This window comes from Haliotis rubra, unplaced genomic scaffold (genome assembly GCF_003918875.1).
Source record: "Haliotis rubra isolate DU_JTF1 unplaced genomic scaffold, ASM391887v1 Scf1061, whole genome shotgun sequence".
Lineage (NCBI taxonomy): Eukaryota > Metazoa > Mollusca > Gastropoda > Lepetellida > Haliotidae > Haliotis > Haliotis rubra.
Window position 1 is genome coordinate 254,819 of NW_025764961.1, and position 21,166 is coordinate 275,984.

A 21,166-nucleotide genomic window follows, 5' to 3' on the forward strand; every position below is an offset into this window, starting at 1 on the left:
AGGTTTCCTCTGACTCCTCTCTTTCTGAGAACCTGCGTCGGCTCCTGGGCTGAATGAATCACCGTCCTCGGACCACGCTGTTAAGTTGCGTGTGGTCGTGGACGGGGGAAATCATCCGATGACAGGATCTCAGAACTACTATGATGTCATCCCGTTCGCGAATTCCCCCGTGGATTCGGCAAATCATGGTGGAGGTCCGACTCTCCAGTTGCTGGAGAGTCCCATTCGCTGAACCCTCTTTTCTGGACCTTTCACCGAATCACACAAGTGGTTTACTACCAGGAGACCAAATCGATTCATTATTTGGATGACGTCTCTACCCCGGAGGGTAGTTTTGACATGTTAAAGCCAGGGCACGTTCTAGCATGGGTTGTTGATAAACTACGTTTGCCTAAGAGTACTTCAGTGAATTACTTACCCACCTCATACTATATTCCCAGTCGGGATTTGGTCTCTGTTTCCTTTTCACCGTGTGCCTGCATTCCTCAAATGATGGCCTTGTGGGATGAGGCATTTCGTAACCTGAAGCGAGTCAAGGGTTGGTTTAGTTTGCCGAGATTTTCCTAACCTTCCAACCATTTTCATGGGTTTGCAAAGCTTGTGGTTGCACTTCTGGTGAATGAGGATGCCTTTCCTCATTGAGGATCGGTTAGCTCACCTGGATACTGCTGTACGTCGTATGCTTCCCGGTATTAACTGCTTCCTGTCGGCTGTAGACGTTGTTATGGCTGAGGTCGACCATGCCAACTCTGATGATCAGGCTTACATCCGTGGGTCTATGTCTCTGAGGGGCGATGGGGTACCCAACTGGTTAAAGTGTTCGCTTGTCACGCTGAAGAGCCGTGTTTGAGTCCCCACATCGTTACAATGTGTGAAGCCTATTTCTGCCACTGTGATATTGCTGGACTATTGCTAAACGCGGAGTAACACAGAATTCAACTCTATGGCCCTGGTGTTGGAACAGTTTCAGATGGTTCTGGACCAGCTGACCCATTTTGACGGTTATCTGCTCGCGATCAGGGGACCTCTTAGTCAGACCTACAGGAGTCTTTGAAAAAGCAGCGGAGTTCATTCCCTCAAACCTGGTACTCAGAGATGGACGCGTTAGGAAGCAGGGCCATGGTAGCTTCTCTTAGCACCCCTCTAAACCCAACTCGCCGAACTCCTTGCATGGCTGGGACCTTCCACCACCGGTCGTGCCAATCTCGGATACCCCGGTAGGTGGGAGATTAGGACTCCTCGCCCCCAATTGGACTATTCTCATCAACCCATTCATACTTTCAACGTTGGCTTATGGTTACGAGATGCCAGTCATTGAATCGCCACCTCTACCCCTCGTCCCATCTCACCGGACTTACCCTTTGGATCAGGTGATGGCTCTACGAACCACTAGAGAGACGATACTTGTAATAGGGTCTGTTGGCTCACCTCCACAATAGGGTCTGTTGGCTCACCTCCACGATAGGGTCTTTTGGCTCACCTCCACGGTAGGGTCTTTTGGCTCACCTCCACGATAGTGTCTCTTGGCTCACCTCCACGATAGGGTACTCTGACAGAGTGGAAGTTACTTCCCCGGGTATTCCGGTCGTTGGTTTACCCGATCACCAGACCACAGGTAGATATGATTGTGACCAGGTTCAAACACCAACTTCGGAGGTTCGTGTCCCCATTCCGGATGACCTAGCGTGGGGTCTAGACGCACTAGAAATCTCATGGGACGGCCACAACACCTATACATTTCCTCCGCCGGCAATTCTTCCAAGGGTAACCCAGAAACTGTCAACCACAAGGGAGATATCTCTGGTTTTAGTCGCGCCTTATTGGCCAGTTAGAAGTTGCTTCGTGGATCTACTATGCCTTACAGAGCCAAACCCAGTACCTCTACCCAACCGAGATGACCTTCTACTTCATCCTCACTCGGACCTATACCACAGATCCCCACAGACGCTAAATCTACACGGCATATCGCACATCAACTCAATCTCTCTAACAACTGGAAGAGGATTCGACCCCAGTCTAGGAAGTTCTGTTTGCCGACTTGGGATCTTTCTGTTGTCCTTCGGCGTCTTGTATCTAGTGACTACAAACCACTTCAGGAGAAGTAATTTCAGCAAGTGACGTTTAAAACCTTCTTCCTAGTAGCTTTGGCTACTGCAGCTCGTTCATCTGAGCTCCATGCACTGAATGTCAAACGTGTGAAGTCTGAGCGGAAGAAGCATAGCCAGCTTTTCCTGGGTCTCCATTGGGACTTCGTAGCGAAGAACCAGTTGGCAGGGCAACCAAATGGAGCTTTTACATTTCCCCTGTTGTCCACCTTTCGTGGGCCTGATGATTCTGGACATTTGTCATTGTGCCCCGTTAGGATCTTTCTTGAACCCTCTCAAAAGCGTCGGATGTTACGGAACTGCCTCCAGAGCCGAAGTCTCCCTGATTACACTATCTTTTTGGATGCGCTCTACCATCCTATGGGCTTACACCTTTGCCGGGTTACCGCCCCCAACCACCTCTAGTCAACATGAAACTCGAGCCCCAGCTTCAACGATGGTTCTACATAGTAACTGTTCCTTGACATCCATTATGGAAGGGTGTTTTTGGCGATCCGATACAGTCTTCTCTTCACAATACATGCGAGACGTCTCCGTGACTGATGTCCAAGGACTACGTCAGTTCGGACCCTTTGTGCCCATGCAGCAGCTATCATCAGCCCGCCAACGCAGATAAAGGGACGTGTACCGCGTTCGGTTCATTGCTTCCTTGTAATTACTGAATATGTCTGCCTTTTGTTCTAGTTTATTATTGGTTTCGATCTACCTCACCTAGTTACACACTGGGGTACAGCCACAGTGTAGCTTCATCATAGACTTCAAGGCAAAATCTTGTATCCTGAGACAGAAGTGATCACCACTCCCGCTTACTAACCTCTACTCTACGGAGCAATTACGTCAGTAAAGTGGGTCCTCCCTGTATTCCTTTTGGATTCGTTGCGTTATGCTCATAAGTTTCTGGACACATCTTTTGACAAGTTGTTATAGAAAGTGAAAATCGTTTGATGTCGTTCGGAACTGAATGTAAAAATAGTAAGCTTTCCGAGTTGTGATGGTGTCTGCAGGGACAATCACGAAGCAAGTGGGGGCCAGATTAAGGTCGAAAGACTTTAGTTTACTGACGCCTTCTGTAACTCGTGCCTTGGCGAGTTTTACACACCAAAAGGTGCGTCCTTTCGTTTCGTACGAAGGTTGCGGTTGAACACCAATTTCCTCGAGAGTACCCATCTCCATGGGAGTCGTTGTGCTTAGTAGACCATGGAGTTCTGGAAAGCCAGTCACAAGCTTAGGAGTTTGGAGTTTCGTAACAGGACTCCCTTGTGTAATGCTATCTATGGTTGACTGCAGGCTGTACAGCGTCAGCTGTTCGCACTGTCCTGATCTGGGTAATCTCCCGTTCGACCGTGTGATAAGTACAGATAGGATAAGTTTAAAAACTCGGAAATTTTAACTATATTGTATAATTATTAGTTCTGGATATTGCCCTGTTTCTCATATTGTGATATATTGCAATAATTTAAGAGATATTGCAATACATATTGTAATATATATAGACTGGAAGGTTTCTACCGAAGTGCTGACATCATAAATTCATAATAGCTCTCTGTGTGCGACACGATGTCTTCTTACTAATTAACTAAGATCCTTGAGTACAATGTCATTATACAGTCCTGCAGAATTTATAAGACTTAGGCCTTTTATAATAAATCGACAACAGATATCCCATTATGAAACGAACAAAAATAACAAAACAATGTGAGTTGTGAAATGGTCCCTCAGGCACTACTTACAAGAAGAGCCTTTAAAAAGACAACTTTGGAGGCACCTGTGTAAATTTAGAATTTTAGTGAGAAGGACGTGAAATTATTGGAGGGTGTTGAAACGCTGATGGGTGATACTAAAATGGAATGGATTTTCCGATTCTGCAATTCGAAATTGTGCACTGAACTGGTACAAGTGTGCTCTCTTACGTGTAAAATTGTTTTGAATTGAAAATATATCAGTTTATTAACGTTTTTGAACGGTAAATACATAGAATCCCTTTGAATTATAAATTTATAGAAAACTCGATTTCCGCATGAGAGACAATTTCAGACGAGAGACAAATTCAGCCTGAATAAGTCGAAATATAAAAATTGGCCATTTGAGGCTACTTAATTCCTCCAAAATAGCACAAATAAAACCATTTAAACCCACAAAACCAAGAATTTGGTAGAACATTTGGTACTCTTGGAGCTTCCACTTGTAAAATGTTACATGAAACCAACAGAAATAAAAGTACATTTTTCCACTTTTAGAGCACATATTGTTGGAATGGAAATCAAGGGAAGATAATTCAATGGGAGCTAACTCTGGATGACCCAATATATTGCAGAATCTGAACCATATTACGATAATATTGCACAGCCCTAATATTTATATACTTATCCTATCTGACGCGATGGATGCCCGCCAGGCCTCCCCACTACTCAGATTGTTTACTTTGCTCCAAGAACGAGGATGATTATGGTAAGACGGTCACGTGAGTAGGTAGTGGTGTGTGCTGCATGCTTCCCGTGAGGTTGCCCAGGCGTCCTTATAAGGGGGCAGCGCTCGGGCGTAGGGGCTAGTGATGCCAAGGATGTTTTATTTGCAGTTCCTTTCCACTCAGCAGGTTGAATTGAAGAGAGAGGAGGTACAAGACGTGAGATAGGATAAGTATATAACTATACAATTTATAGTGAACATTTTCAAATTGTTGCAGAACCTGACCATTTCAATGGGACATATAACATCACTGGCAGTAAGTTGGGTATGGACTTCTACAACTTCCACAGGTTGCTCAAAACGATACCAGGATATGGGATAACACCAGTAATTGGACCTGATATGGCGTCTGTAACGGGGTCAAGAACACCGTTTTTTGCTGAGTAAGTGCATTCATCTGACATTTGTGTCAATGAATTTACTTAAGAGCTGTTGTCACACAACTAGCGTCAACCATATCGCATGAGAGCGTTTAATATAGTTTACACAAGAGTTAACCACAAAATACTTACATTTGTAAACAGTCCCCTACGGATTTGTCAGTTGGTGCTTGGTTGAGGAATGTTAAGTTTGATTTATGGTTTGCGGTTATTTTGATAAACAATCGTTATATAATCAGATAAGACATTATAATAATATTACTCATAATTTAACCCCACCTTGTTTCCAGTTTCTTCACAGGAGGCGGGGACAAAGCCGTAGACAGGATAACCTTCCACCAGTAGGTTGATTTTGGTATCTATGAAATGTTCTAAACTGCCGGGGCGGTGGGGTAGTCTAGTGATTAAAGCGTTGGCTCGTCACGCCGAAGACCCGGTTTCGAATACTCACATGGGTACAGTGAGTGAAGCCCATTTCTAGTGTCCCCCGTCGTGATATTGCTAAAAGCGGCGTAAAACCAAACTCAATCAGTCAGGCAGTCTAAATGCCCAAGTGTTTACTGTGGACTTTTATGACAAGATCACTTACTCTGTTCAAATATTTCATTTCAATCATATTTGTAGGCCTTAAAATATGTTTGATAAATTTTGACTGAATATACCTTGGAATGTAACACCTGAAACATCACCAATGTTTTGTTTTATCCATGATAATCCTGTGTTTTATCTGTCGTTGAAGTTCCTCATCACATGTGTTAAATGATGGGATAATATGAGGCTAAATAATGTTATAATTAGTTGTGCTAGCACTCACTCGTGTATTACATGTTTTATGTGTTTGTGATATTTACAACCAGAAAAGGTGGATGAAACATTGGTATCAAGTCTAGCCTTGTTTCGAACAGATACTACACCAATGGGCATACTGCACAGCTCTCTGATTTTACCGATTCCAAGTTGATGGACCGCTTGGTCAGTGTTATAGAGACAGGGCTGAATGTGTCAAGACGCACCAACCCACTTACCCCAGTCTGGCTGGGGGAGACGTCCTCCTGTTATGATGGTGGTGCTCCTGGAATCTCCGACAGATACGTCGCTGGGTTTCTGTACGTAAGACAGGAACAGATATTAAACAATGCCCACCTCGTACCTTTGACACCTATACACGCAATATAATGAACAATGTCTATTCATTATAATTCTTTCCTAAATTATTCCTAAGAAACAAGTATTTTTCCCTAATTTTGAGGACTTTTGTAAAGTACTCGTAATACAACAGAAGTGTTCAAATAAATGGAACATCTATACCACCTTTTGAAAGTGTACACTGTCCAGGTGGCTGGACAAGCTTGGTATTGCTGCTAGGATGGGGCTGAAAGCAGTGCTGAGACAGGATTTCTACGCTGGAAGCTATGCACTGATTGACACTGATACATTTGAGCCATTACCTGTAAGTAGAGACGACCTTTGATCCATTGCCAGTAAGTATAGACAACCTTTGATCCATTGCCTGTAACTATAGAGACGGCCTTTGATTCATTGCCTGTACGTATAGAGACGACCTTTGACCCATTGCCTGTAAGTATAGAGACGGCCTTTGATTCATTGCCTGTATGTATAGAGACGACCTTTTATCCATTGCCTGTATGTATAGAAACGACCTTGGATCCATTGCCTGTAAGTATAGAGACGGCCTTTGATTCATTACCTGTAAGTATAGAGACGGCCTTTGATTCATTACCTGTAAGTAAAGATACGGCCTTTGATCCATTGCCTGTAAGTATAGAGACGACCTTTGATCCATTGCCTGTATGTATAGAGACGACCTTTGATCCATTGCCTGTAAGTATAGAAACGACCTTTGATCCATTGCCTGTATGTATAGAGACGACCTTTGATTCATTGCCTGTACGTATAGAGACGGCCTTTGATCCATTACCTGTAAGTATAGAAACGGCCCTTGATCCATTGCCTGTAAGTATAGAAACGGCCTTTGATCCATTACCTGTAAGTATAGAGATGATCCGTTTCCTTCTTTCTTTCTTGATTCTGTAGTCACACGATATCTTTTGGACAGGTATATCGACTTTAATCATACTGTTCACGTCTCTGATTTCACTGATTTCGAGCTGAGTTATAATATCGAATAGATGTTTCAAGTATCCATATTTTGAATCGGTCAGTGTAGTTATTGTTTTCCTCTTTAAAGACACAATTTTTGACACTTAAATTAATTTGAGCAATATGTTGAAATGAACGTTTAATGTAGCAACACATGAATGTAGTGACTTTTACCGTTAATGACAGATTATTGATTTTGTTTTGATCATGTCTTCAACTGCAGGACTACTGGTTAACTGTCCTGTACAAGAGTTTGGTGGGAGACGCCGTGTTTTCTGTGGAGGCGAGCGTGGACAACACCACCATCAGAGCCTACGCCCACTGCACAAAGCCATCCAAGTAAATTGCAAAATCACAGGTTAAGCAAATGGCGACATATCTCTACATTTGTTTCTTTCATCATAATGTACGTTTTAAAAGATAATTGGAATGAACATAAACAATACTGAATTACGATTCATGTTCATGTCAAGGGAACGGTCGTCTAATATTAAGTGTTGTGTTTTAGTTCCTATGGCTACGTGCCCGGCAGTGTGACGATGTACTTCCTGCTGCCCACGGATAACACTACCTCCATTTCGTTTCCACAATTTCCCGGCCAACCTGTAGATGTGTTCTGGCTGACGCCAGTCGGTAGACTCACCAGCAAGTAAGTCCCTCCCCAACCTGAAGTCTTCTAGTTCACTCCATTCAATAGACTCACTCACTATTTTCAAAACACCCCCTCCTGTCAATCTACATACACTTTCTGGTTTACACCAATAGGTAGAATCACTCTCAGGGAATTTCCACAATGAGAGTTTAGAAGTTGCTACGGGTGGAAAATTAACTATGTAATTTCTTCTGGAATAGGCCCCCAAAATTCACTTGAAACGTGATATGGGTGAATTGCCATTAAAACACTTATAACATCTACACGCAAATATTATTCAGGAAAATTACAATATACAATTATCATGTAAAGTTCATAATCAGTCTTCGCTATCTCAGAACCGTGGCCTTGAACAACAACCCGATAAAGCTTGTCAATAATACGCTGCCGGAGCTTAAACCTTACAGGATGGAAAGAAGCACTGTTACCTTCCCCGGGAAGTCATTCGGGTTCCTCGTCTTCCCTGAGGCTGACGTGGCTGCCTGCAGCAGTCAGTGATGATGTTCACAGAATGATTCAGAAGTACTGTCAGCACTTGTTGTAAAAAGAAATCATAACATGTATTCTTGATTCAGTTATCTGTTATTTTGTAATTAAATTAAGTTCATACCATCTCGATTTTTCCTATTTTTAACCAAGGTTATGAATTTACGTGATTAACTCACGCATGTAAAACCAACTGCATCGTGGCCCATATGACGTGAAATATGTTGTATACAAATCAGCATTACACTCGTGACTGAGAGCAAGACCTGAAGGCTTCAATACATCTTTACCCTAAGCTATCTGAAGGTAACAACGATAATCCGCATGTACAACACGGATTACGCTCGATATAGTTTTCGTTAATATGCCATTGTGTCACCTTGTTGCTGAAAGTGCCTGTAAATATAACGAGCTATTTCTTCTTCATTAATACACCAGATTAGACCTGTTCAAGGTTGGCACTCCTTGTCTTTTCACGTGTAAGGTTTGTTATGTAAGTGCGTGATGTTATATAAGTGCGTGATGTTATATTAGTGCGTGATAAAGAAACGGTGTCAACCTAAATAGATAAATCATTCAAAATGGCACAGGCCCGATTTAATCTGCAGATAACACAGTCTGTATAAAGCCATACCAGATCGCAGATTTAGCGTGGAATTCATTCAGATCAGAAAAGTCTCAGACAATGAAGGTAGCGCTGTCAGCTCTCCTCCTGGTCACCACCTTCATATCCCACACAGCGGGAGTAGTCCATGTTGATGTCACAGTTACAACAACACACGCAGTTTCAATTACTGATGACTTGTTTGTTGGCGTAACACTGGACTCCAGTCTACTGCCCACCCCACAGCACTGGAAAGGACTGGACCTCAAGTAAGTAGGCCGTCAATAAACTCCAAGTTACTGAAAGTTCTATTCATTTAAATTTCAAAATGCGTTCTCTGAACACAGTCATGCAGTAAACTACGTTTATATAGAACTTACAAATACATCGACGTGTTTGGTTTTTGTTCCGGCCATGCATGTAACGAACTACATGTAACGGACTGCATGTAACGAACTACATGTAACGAACTGCATGTAACGAAATACATGTAACGAAATGCATGTTACGAACTGCATATAACGGACATGGTGTAACGAACTACGTGTAACGGACTGCATGTAACGAACTGCATGTACGGGACTGCATGTAACGGACTGCATATAACGAACTTCATGTAATGATCTACATGTAACGGACTGCATGTAATGATCTCCATGTAACGGACTGCATGTAACGAACTTCATGTAACGGATTGCAAGTAACGAACTGCATGTAACGAACTGCATGTAACTGACTACATGTAACGGACTGCATGTAACGAAATACATGTAACGAAATGCATGTTACGAACTGCATATAACGGACTGGGTGTAACGAACTACGTGTAACGGACTGCATGTAAGGAACTGCATGAACGGGACTGCATGTAACGGACTGCATATAACGAACTTCATGTAATGATCTACTTGTAACGGACTGCATGTAACGAACTGCATGTAACGAACTTCATATATCGGACTGCATGTAGGGAAGTGCATGTAAGGAACTGCATGTGACGGACTGCATGTAACAAACTTCATGTAACGGACTGCATGTAACGAACTGCATGTAACCAACTGCATGTAACGAACTACATGTAACCAACTGCATGTAACGAACTGCATACGACGGACTACATGTAACGAACCTCATGTAACGAACAACATGTAACGAACTGTGTATAGCGGACTGCATGTAACGGACTGTGTATAGCGGACTGCATGTAACGAAATGCATGTAACGAAGTGCATACGACGGACAATGCGTAACGGACTACATGTTACAAACTGCATATAACGGACTGCGTGTAACTAACTAGATGTAACGGACTGCATTTAGGAAACTGCATGTAAAGACCTGCATGTAGCGAACTGCATGTAATGAACCACATGTAACGAACTGCATGTTACGAACTACTTGTAGCTAAAATACCTGGAATTATCATGAAGCGGCCCTCCCATTATCAGAAATTTGCGGTCCACTGCAAATGATATTGGACCGCTCAACCTTAACGACGGGCCACTATCAGTTCTGTTGTCAAGTGACGTCATAGTTCGACATTAATTGGCTTTCGACTGGCAGATATTCTTGGTCAAACAAGTCAAAGCAACCCAAATTCCCGCTTTAAATAGCGGTAATATTGGCTTTCTTGTTGGTGCTAACCTTAACAATTGCACTATTAAGACTGTTGATGGACCAAAACCGAGCACTGTCATAGTTTGACATGTTGCAGGCTATGGTCTTGTCAAAGGCCAAGGTCGAATATCGTCACTTTCTGTTGTGACGTCACTTGAATTGTTCGATGACGTAATTGCATTCGGGCAGTCAAGCCCGGCAGAAATTGATTTGGGTAAACTTACAGTCAGATTCCTTCATTGTTTCCTTTTTCTTTTCAACACAAATTCCATGTATTTTAGCAATAATAACGGTAATGGTATTTTTGAGGGCATTATCATTTGCAGAAGCCCTCGGTCTTTGTTAATGGAAGACCTCTGGCTTCTGCAAATGATAATGCCCTCAAAAATACCATTACCCTTATAATGTAACGAACTGCATGTTACGAACTACATGCTACAAACTGCACGTTACGAACTACATTTAACGAACTACATGTTACGAACTACATGTAACTAACTGCATGCTACGAACTACATGTAACGAATTGCATGTAACGGACTGCATGTAAGTAACTGCATGTAAGGAACTACATGTAACGAACTGCATGTAACAGACTGCAGGTAAGGAACTGCATGTAAGGAACTACATGTAACGAACTGCATATAACGGACTGCTTGTAACGTTTCTAGGTCTGTGGTGTTTCAGCTCGTTGTTTCTGTCTCGACGCAAATATGCTTAAAGACGGTAACTGATTGTCCCTTTGTTACGATGTTGTTTTCCTCCAGCTCTCACAAAGTTCGAACCCTGGCTAGAGGTTTGTCGCCATGCTATCTGAGGATTGGAGGCACTACTGGGGACACCCTGACCTTTCTCCCTACAGGTCATGGCACAGTAGACAGCAGCCGTGCATTAACAGGTGCGTTGATCTTTTTATGATACATGTACTTTGTGGAGCTATGGTACTGCACATGTGCTTATCTGGGAGGCCAAACGCAGTAATCATACATTCACATTTCACAGGTGGGTGTATCTACTTCCATCTTGAGTATGGTTTGCCGTGTTATAGTATTTTCATGCATTGGACCTGTGTCTAAGAATTCCGTCATTATCACTGAAGCTGGATAATATCAGGTGCATCAAATATTAGAGCATCATAAGCAAATGGGACCTCATTATCGTTACGCCTGTTGTGTCTGCAGGAGCTACCTGGGATGCTGCCAATAGATTTGTCCAGGATGTCAACTGGAAGTTAATATTTGGCCTGAACGTACTGAAGAGGAAGGATGGTCACTGGGATCCTTACAACTCAAAAAGATTGCTGGAATACACCAAAGCAAAGGGTTACCACCTGGCAGGCCTTGAACTCGGAAATGGTATCAATATAACCATATGCATAGAAAGATGAAAACTGAAAGTTGCCATGATACTTCTGTAAAATGACTCGAATTCAATACAATGTGACAACTTGTAATTTTGTTTCCTGAATTTTAGAAATTGTGTCAATCATTTCCCACTTCTCTTCAGAATCAGGGCACAGTGCCCTCTATTAGGTCTCTGAAGAAAATAACATTTCTTCATATGTTCTCAGAAGAGTGTTAATTGTTACAGAACCTGACATATTCCTTGGGCAGCATAACACCACGGTGAGTGCCAGTCAGTTGGGACGGGACTACTACAACTTCAAGAAGCTGCTCCAATCGACGCCCGGGTATGAGACAACACAAATAATTGGACCTGACATGACCTCTGTAACTCGATCAGGAAAATACTTGACTGAGTGAGTACAGCAGTGAGACGTACGACACTTTCTGAAATCTTTCTACCAGAAGTCATCCCTTGTCACATTCGAGAGTCGTTCTTATTGGAGAGTATCAGTCTTTATGCATATAAACAGATGAAATAGATGAGGCGATGTCATTTGTTTCCTTTAATACTTGTTCAGGTATGGCATCCCCCTTACGAGGATTATCTAATTAACGTTTTTCGAACGATATCACATCGTCACTTATTTTCCAAATGTTATTACCGTGTTTTGATTTTACTCATCCCAGCATACATTCTGATTCATGACTGTGCATCGAAAGAAACCAATCTAAATATGGTTACCACTGGGGCGCCTAGTCATTGTCTAAATGTTTTTGCCCTAATTATCAATGAGGTAGGCCAGCATTTCAAATATTGATTTCTCAGTGTATAAGAAAAGAAAAAATGGAGGATATATGCTCGCCATGTTTTGTAAGTATAAAACGTCAGTGCAAAGGGATATCCGATCTTCGCTATCCAGAGAAACAGAGTCCCTCAGGTACAAAAACAAAATAACAATGAATATTTTATGATATGGACTACTGAAACTTAGTGATGACAGCAAGTGTTCGCTAAAACTATGAAGATGTCTTACCCTGTCGGTAGCACACTTTGATTGAAGAATGACTTAGAAATTCCTGTTAATTTATTACTATGACTACTGTGCAGAAATTCAATGATTCCGGGGCTTACAAGGAGGGAAAAGTTTGCATAATTTCATTTGTGTTACAACACAGAAGAGGTCAGCTTTTTTTTACGCCGCACTCAGCAATATTCCAGCTATTTGGTGACAGTCTGTAAATAATCGAGCCTGACCACCTGATCCCGTTAATCGCCTCTTACGACAAGCATGGGTTACTGAAGATCAATTCTAACCTGAACCTTCACGGGTCCTCGGCATTGATAAAATTTGGTGACACATAAAAGTGATAGTTGTCCAACACTACCAAGTCTTGACTATCAAACAAATGAGTCACATGTGGATGTTCATCACCGTGTGATGTCATCAGTAGTGCGCGAACAGGTAAACATGTCCTACCCATGTTCATGAATCCCCATTACCTCGTGATGACACCTAGTATCCTGCTCAGTCGATGACACAATTCAGAAATACGTATGGCGTGCACATGGTCGCTAAGCTAATACCCAGGCATAATAACAGGGCAGGACCCTGTCGTTGTTACACTGCAGAGCAATGTATCGTGGGCATTTTTACATTGTTTCTGTTAGGACTCAGGATGTTCACATGTTGTAACAGTAATTAGTTGTAAGGAAGGTATTACCCTGTCATGTGGTCAGTTGTGTGGAAGTTACAATATATTAATAATTTTGGAATCAAGTGCAATCTGTAATCTCCTTAAACACCTACGGTCTAATACAGCAAGATATGACAGTTTCTGTAATATCAGGACTACCGGAGAACTGTTTATGTTCACGTAGGACATCCAGCCTTGGCCTGTGTGGGAAACTTGACCACAGTTTACAATGTTTAGAACGGGATATATATACTGGCCACTACAATACGTGACGATAATTTATGACGATAATGCTCGACAATCGACACATGAACACCTAACATTTTATAGTTAATCACGCAGACTTCCCAGGTCATTCTTCTTTCCTCAGTTTCCTCAGAGCAGGAGGAGACAAGGCCGTGGACAGAATAACCTTTCACCAGTACGTGCAGTTATATTTGATATTCATACATTGTTTGATATTGCTCAAATACGTTTTCAGTATGGTTTAATATTCTAATCTGATTTCTTTCCTACTTACATACAGTTACATATAATATGTCCTTGACTTACTGACACATTACTGGAGTCCACATTTGTCACATGAAAATGACATATAAATGATATGAAACTGACTTTCTGAAATATTGCTAGTTATTATCAGTCGTGAAAGTTCACCATGGCACGCGTGACTGCAGTTACCAAAAAGTCAAAACACTGGTTCGCAATGTTTCCAACTTGGCAAGGAAGATGCTAAACACTGTCAAACCCACCCTTATTTCTTACAGTTACTACACCAATGGCCATACTGCACACCTCTCTGATTTCACCAGTACCAAGTTGATGGACACACTGGTCAGTTACATACATGCAGGGATAGATGTGTCAAAACACACAAACCCACATACCCCACTCTGGCTGGGAGAGACGTCCTCCTGTCATCATGGCGGTGCTTCGGGGATGTCCGACAGATACGTCGCTGGGTTTCTGTGCGTAAAACATGAGCTGAATATAACCACTATACACTTTGTACCTGAATCAACTATACTCGCATAATGTGTTCAAGAGTGAGTGAGTTCTGTATAACGCCGCTTTTAGCAATATTCCAGCAATATGATGGCGGGGGACACCAGAAATGGGCTTCATACATTGTACCCATGGGGGAATCAAACCCGGGTCTTCTGCGTGACGAGCGAACGCTTTAACCATTAGGCGATCCAACCGCCCCCTATTCGCATAATGATGATCGATGGTAGTCTATGATAATTCTTCATAAGTGACATATACAGAATAAGTAGCCCAAGATAAGATCTGTCTTCAGTTGTAAGAACGTTAGTTAAGTAAAGTAACAGGGACTTACATTCAAATGCAACATCGACACCGCCTTTTGAAAGTGTACACTGTTCAGGTGGCTGGACAAGCTTGGTATTGCTGCCCGGATGGGGTTGAAAGGAGTTCTCAGACAGGATTTCTACGCCGGAACCTATGGACTGATTGACCATCGTACCTTTGATCCATTGCCTGTAAGTATGCAAGCGACCAGTTGTTCATGTGTGGATCAAATATCCAGTTTTCAAATATAGTGTTTAATTTTTACAAACAGACCAGCCCACAAAATGAAACCTTTTTCAGGGAATGTGGCTGGGGTGTGTAAAGTAGGAATTGGGAAGGATAGAATGTACCACAGTTTTGATTTTAAGACCAGTGGGGTGTGTTTCACTGAAAATTCAAGACTGACTAATCTGAAACCAATTACATTTGATATTTTACGTATGCGTTTACTTTGGTGATGTATTTCAGTCATGACTCAGGCTATTAAAACAGGTGGTGAAACAACTTAAAGTGCAATTAATGGTATGCATGTATATCAAGGAATGAAACAATCACCCATCATGCAATGAATTTGATTAAATGTGATGCTTGGCTCCAAGTGGTACAAGATTTCTGATGAGGCGTTAAAACATATAATCACTCACACACTTCATTGATGTTATATATTCTTGGTCATGTGGACGTCTATCTTAACAGAGATTTAGATTCCCTTACACCACATTTGGACACAGCAGTTTGCGCGATAACGATCAAAGATATTTATTTCTCATCATTGGCAAAGAAGATTGCACATGATGGCGCGTAACAGAATAAAACTAACGACACTGACGGAATTGAAATATTTAATAGATGTTACAATAATAAATAGTTAGGCAAATTCATATCACAGGATAAAAAACTGTAGGCAATAAATTAAGTAAACATTTAACATAGCAAACTATATAATGCTAGTAGTGAATTAAATCATTCCTATATTTCTATCTATATTAATGTAATGTAATGATAGTGTTTTATTCATGTCTTCAACTGCAGGACTACTGGTTAACTGTCCTCTACAAGAGACTGGTGGAAGGCGCCGTGCTTTCAGTAAACACGAACGTGGGCAACAGCACCATCAGAGCCTACGCCCACTGCACAAAGCGATCAACGTAAATTCAACCCCTAAAATCAGCCAGATATGAAAATGCATTAGCCTTTTTACACGTAGATTCATAACAAATATCTCCGTTGAATGCGATGGAGGCAGGGTGAGGTTAGATACCAAGAACTGTGGATCGGAATCACATTTATTGATTTTACAAATAGGGATGGATGAATAAGTGAGTGAGTTTAGTTTTAGGCCGCACTTACCATTATTCCAGCTATATGACGGCGGTCTGCAGCTAAAAGAGTCTGAACCAGACAATCCAGTCATCAACAGCATGAACATCGATCCAACCATTTGTGAAACGGTGACAGGTGTCAACCAAGTCTGACCACCAGATCCCGTTAGTCGCGTCAAGTACGAAAAGCACGGGTTACTGAAGATCAGTTCTAACCCGGATCTTCACGGATGGATGAATAGATGGACGGACGTGTTTGTGCTGGCTGCTGGTACTTACAGCACTTTTGCTACCTACATGGATCCCAGCTGGATGTACACCATCCATTCAATTCATTCGCCATAGTTAGCAACTTGAACAAAAATTAAAATGGCAAATCTTCTACGTTTAAAACAATGTCAGATGTAGTATTCTGTGGACGATGTGGACCTATGATACCCTTCTTGCCCACTGAGATACCAAGTCGCAATATATCGTGTATATCATATACACCTCAGACTCGAAGGCAAACATACTTGTCTTACCCCCATAATACCGAACACCAGGCGGCGTAACAAAAAGTACCATATTTGCATGTGTTCTTATATGATCCGGCTGAGGAACGAAATGGACGCACAATCATTTTGCCAATCGTTTGCTTACATTTTCCTTCATTTGTAAAGCATGTGTTAACATACGTCTTCTTCCGTGCACCATTAAGAATGAAACATAATGAATACGGAATATAGGAGTAAACCATAATAGGTTCAGATTCATGTTTAGCCAAGGGAAGCGGTCCTCTAATATTTAGTGTTGTGTTTTAGTTCCTATGGCTACGTACCCGGCAGTGTGACGATGTACTTCCTGCTGCCCACGGATACCACTGCCTCCATTAACTTTCCACAATTTCCCGGCCAACACGTAGACGTGTTCTGGCTGACGCCAGTCGATGGACTCACTAGCAAGTAAGTCTACCTCCCCTCAACCTGAACGCCTTCTGGTTCACACCCTTCAATAGCCACACGAGCAAATAATTCCTCCTGCCAACCTACAGACACTTTCAGGTCCAAACCAAAAGGTAGACTAACTGCAGGGAATTTCCACAATGAGAGTTAGATTGATGTTACGGGTGGTTATCGTAACTAATGTCCAATCAAGCATGCTCTTTCTTCGAAACTTCCAGCGAGCGTCATAATTCAGTCGTCGTTAAAGCTTTCACAAGTTGTGTATTAGACATGTGGAGGACCTTTCCTAATTTGTTGCAGGAGGGACAAAGATGTCCGATACAATTCTCAATTTAACATGTGCGATGGGTTCCAGTGTTTTGTCATGCGTTTATGACGAGCGCCACCTTCTTGAATATACCTAGCATGATCACCGTTCCATTATGATTCATAAACAGATCCTCATCATATAATGGGGATCTTACAATGGGATATGATAAAGGTTGCAACAATATACATAGATTGATTCAGTGTGTGTGAGTGAGTTTAACGTCACATGGACAATATTTCAGCCATATCGTGACGAGAACAATTTAATTTATATCAACATTAAGATCAATAAATGTAGAACATAAAACATTCTGTCATCGAAAGACAGTAAACCTAGTAGAGTATCACAGCTCTTAATTTAAAGCTAGTACGCTATCATTAAAAAGATATCACTATAGACAACAATACAATATAAAAACGGTCAATATATCACAAGCACTTGAAGGCTGATCACCATACTAGGGACCACGGGGGCTTACAGTACTTTGGCTACCTGCATGGACCCTAGCTGGATTTATATCAACCATTCAGCAGCTGGCGATTTTGGTCAAGTTTAGCCAAACTTAAAATGACAAAAATGCTGCATTTAAAAATCTGGTAAATATAAATTTCCTTTGAATGTTTCGGGACTTCCAGGAGGACAGATTGATTCAGAAATCCGAAAAAAGGTGGATACTTCCCTCGATGTATACATTGCTGTCATAAAGATTTCTGTTCGGAACAATATCTAAATATCTCATAGTTATTACGTGGAGTTTTATTTCAGGAAAGTGAGTCTCAATGGAAAGCTACTAACGTTAGTCAACGGCCAACTGCCTCATCTATCACCGAAGACTGTCACAACTGGATCAGTGACTGTCCCTGGAAAGTCATTCGGGTTCATTGTAATACCCCACGCTAATGCTGCAGCATGTAAATCACACACTCACGTGCCCATAATTGGCTAGCTGTGGAAATGTAACTGGTCTTACAATAAATATTTTACCATATATATAGGGACGTTCATTGAAGATAGTAAAGATTGAGTACAAATTTATAGCCACATCAGCATTATTTCGGCCATCGAGGGAGCTGACCAACAGCAGGGGGGAATTTAGTATTGAAGCAGTGGTTCATTCAAGTGACAACACTTTTATAGGCAACAGCCTGGATAATGAAGTTGAGTGAGTGAGCGGTTTAATTCCCATTTTCGCGACTCCTTTAACGTAGTAGGAAACTGGGCGTTTCTTGTCGTTCGAGCGTTTGAGTTTATGAGGTGTTTTCAAATATGAATCAAGCTTGAGCCAATTCACAAGATTTCCCGAAACTGTTTCAGTTTTCTGTCTATCCATTCTTCTGTTCGTCCCTGCTGCTGGTACTTTTTTCTCTTGATCACAATCAATACAATAGGTTATTAACTACACAGTGGATTCCCAGCATCCAGATTGTCATGTGATCATGTACTTCGGATATCAATCCCCTTACACGTCTTGGCAGCTTTATCCGTGGTGGCCATGACCTCCGTGACCATGTCCTCCATGACCGTGACCACCATGTCCATGACCACCGTGTCCGTGACCACCATGACCGTGACCACTAGCCAAACCCAAAACGGCTGCCAGAGCTGGATAAAAAGCAAAAAACACACACCTTTTTACGCACGATTATACTTTATATATTAAAAACAGAGAAGGAACTTTCTTGGAAACAGAAGTAAAACACTTTCTTATGAGATATGTATAACACTGTAAAGCTCTCGACATGGCTGATTTTGGTGTTACAACATTCTCAAATCACACACATTCACGTTCAGTTTATACAACTGCATGGAACATTGAATTGCCCTCCTTTTAATTCGGACAGATGAGACCATTAAAAGCGTTATTGCATGATAACGGTATGAAGATACTAACCAAGGCCAAGAAGTGCGGCGAAGTTAGAGAACTGCATATTGTCTTGTAATGTCCTTCTGTGGTTAGTGAAAGGAAAAAAACTGATAGCTGCCAGTTGTTTCGAACTTATATACCCAGCGATCGCGGAAATAGTAGAAAAATTATATCATAATGATATTATTGCATAAACCTGCTTGTAACGCTTGTGGTGATGTCACAGTGGTTTTAGCTACCCACCAAGCACACCGCAGAGCTCTAAGAAAGCCTATTATTATCCCGCGATCGGTGCATGTGGTGATTTGCTGTCGATTAAATGTTTTCGTTTAAAACAAAGTTCAACCCATTTATCAAATATTTTAGACTGATCTCCACTATACTCTGTTACCTTTGCTGGTACAAGAAAGATTTTAATTGTCTCTGTCACACGTATTCCATAAGAATTACTCACTTAATAAGCACAAAATACACAAAGTAATTTCAACTAAGTAGACAACACCTAAAAACTGGAGCATATCTGTAACAGCCCATGCCGAGATCATGGCGGGAGATGAATGCAAAAGTTTAAAGGCTTCAGAAAAAAGTCAAATAGCAAAAAGTGCAGTTGATGTGACAATTAATCATCTGCTTAATTATTCTGATTTTTAAAGGTGCGCCGCATCCCCATGTATGCACAGAACATGCTGTTACAGCTTTATAAAAGAGAGCGTGCACAGAGTTACTTTACATTTTCTGAGGTTTGCATTCATCAGAAACATCCAATATGCATGTTCTTAAAGTCGCAGTGCTCCTTGTAGCAGGTAAGCAGACCCCCGGGTACCCAGGTGTAAATGTAAACTAGTTAGCTTGTCTTATCGCTTGCCTAACAGTCTACATCATATGCGAGAACTGTCTTTTGACAGTCACTTTCAACATTTTATTCAGGTAATACGAACGTGCTGACGTGCTAAAATGTTTGGAACTTTTGTGAACTGTACATATAATGAGCTTAGAAGTTATTTCGTGGATCTACTATGCCTTACAGAGCCAAACCCAGTACCTCTACCCAACCGAGATAACCTTCTACTTCATCCTCACTCGGACCTATACCACAGATCCCCACAGACGCTAAATCTAAACGGCATATCGCACATCAACTCAATCTCTCTAACAACTGGAAGAGGATTCGACCCCAGTCTAGGAAGTTCTGTTTGCCGACTTGGGATCTTTCTGTTGTCCTTCGACGTCTTGTATCTAGTGACTACAAATCACTTCAGGAGAAGTAATTTCAGCAAGTGACGTTTAAAACCTTCTTCCTAGTAGCTTTGGCTACTGCAGCTCGTTCATCTGAGCTCCATGCGCTGAATGTCAAACGTGTGAAGTCTGAGCGGAAGAAGCATAGCCAGCTTTTCCTGGGTCTCTGTTGGGACTTCGTAGTGACGAACCAGTTGGCAGGGCAACCAAATCGAGCTTTTATAATTCCCCCGTTGTCCACCTTTCGTGGGCCTGATGATTCTGGACATTTGTCATTGTGCCCTGTTAGGCCACTGCGGATCTTTCTTGAATCCTCTCAAAAGCGTCAGAGGTTACGGAACCGCCTCCAGAGCCGAAGTCTCCCGGACTACACTATCTTTTTTTATGCGCTCTACCATCCTATGGGCTTACACCTTTGCCGGGTTACCGCCCCCAACCACCTCTAGTCAACATGAAACTCGAGCCCAAGCTTCGACGATGGTTCTACATAGTAACTGTTCCTTGACATCCATTATGGAAGGGTGTTTTTGGCGATCCGATACGGTCTTCTCTTCACAATACATGCGAGACGTCTCCGTGACTGATGTCCAAGGACTACGTCAGTTCGGACCCTTTGTGCCCATGCAGCAGCTATCATCAGCCCGCCAACGCCGATAAAGGGACGTGTACTGCGCACGGTTCATTGCTTCCTTGTAATTACTGAATTA

The 21,166-nt window shown here is 42.0% G+C and overlaps 1 protein-coding gene across 1 annotated transcript; it reads left to right on the plus strand.

The window, feature by feature from the left end:
* Positions 1–625: 625 nt before the first annotated feature.
* LOC124278401 (heparanase-like) lies at positions 626–18,349 on the plus strand. The gene is made up of 16 exons (XM_046714117.1): positions 626–770; positions 4,789–4,954; positions 5,242–5,292; positions 6,287–6,401; positions 7,296–7,411; positions 7,581–7,721; positions 8,063–8,218; positions 11,199–11,329; positions 11,613–11,786; positions 12,022–12,190; positions 13,843–13,893; positions 14,240–14,440; positions 14,860–14,974; positions 15,816–15,931; positions 16,909–17,049; positions 18,125–18,349. Exons 1-16 carry the CDS (start codon positions 626–628, stop codon positions 18,303–18,305), a joined length of 2,169 nt encoding a protein of 722 aa, XP_046570073.1. The 3' UTR covers positions 18,306–18,349.
* Positions 18,350–21,166: the final 2,817 nt, after the last annotated feature.

Bases quoted from the DNA above. Each gene is read 5' to 3' on its own strand.
- LOC124278401 (XM_046714117.1), top strand. From the start codon at position 626: ATGCCTTTCCTCATTGAGGATCGGTTAGCTCACCTGGATACTGCTGTA. The intron at 11,330-11,612 runs GTGCGTTGATCT...TTGTGTCTGCAG, and splicing joins CAGCAGCCGTGCATTAACAG to GAGCTACCTGGGATGCTGCC. The intron at 12,191-13,842 runs GTGAGTACAGCA...TTCTTTCCTCAG, and splicing joins TCAGGAAAATACTTGACTGA to TTTCCTCAGAGCAGGAGGAG.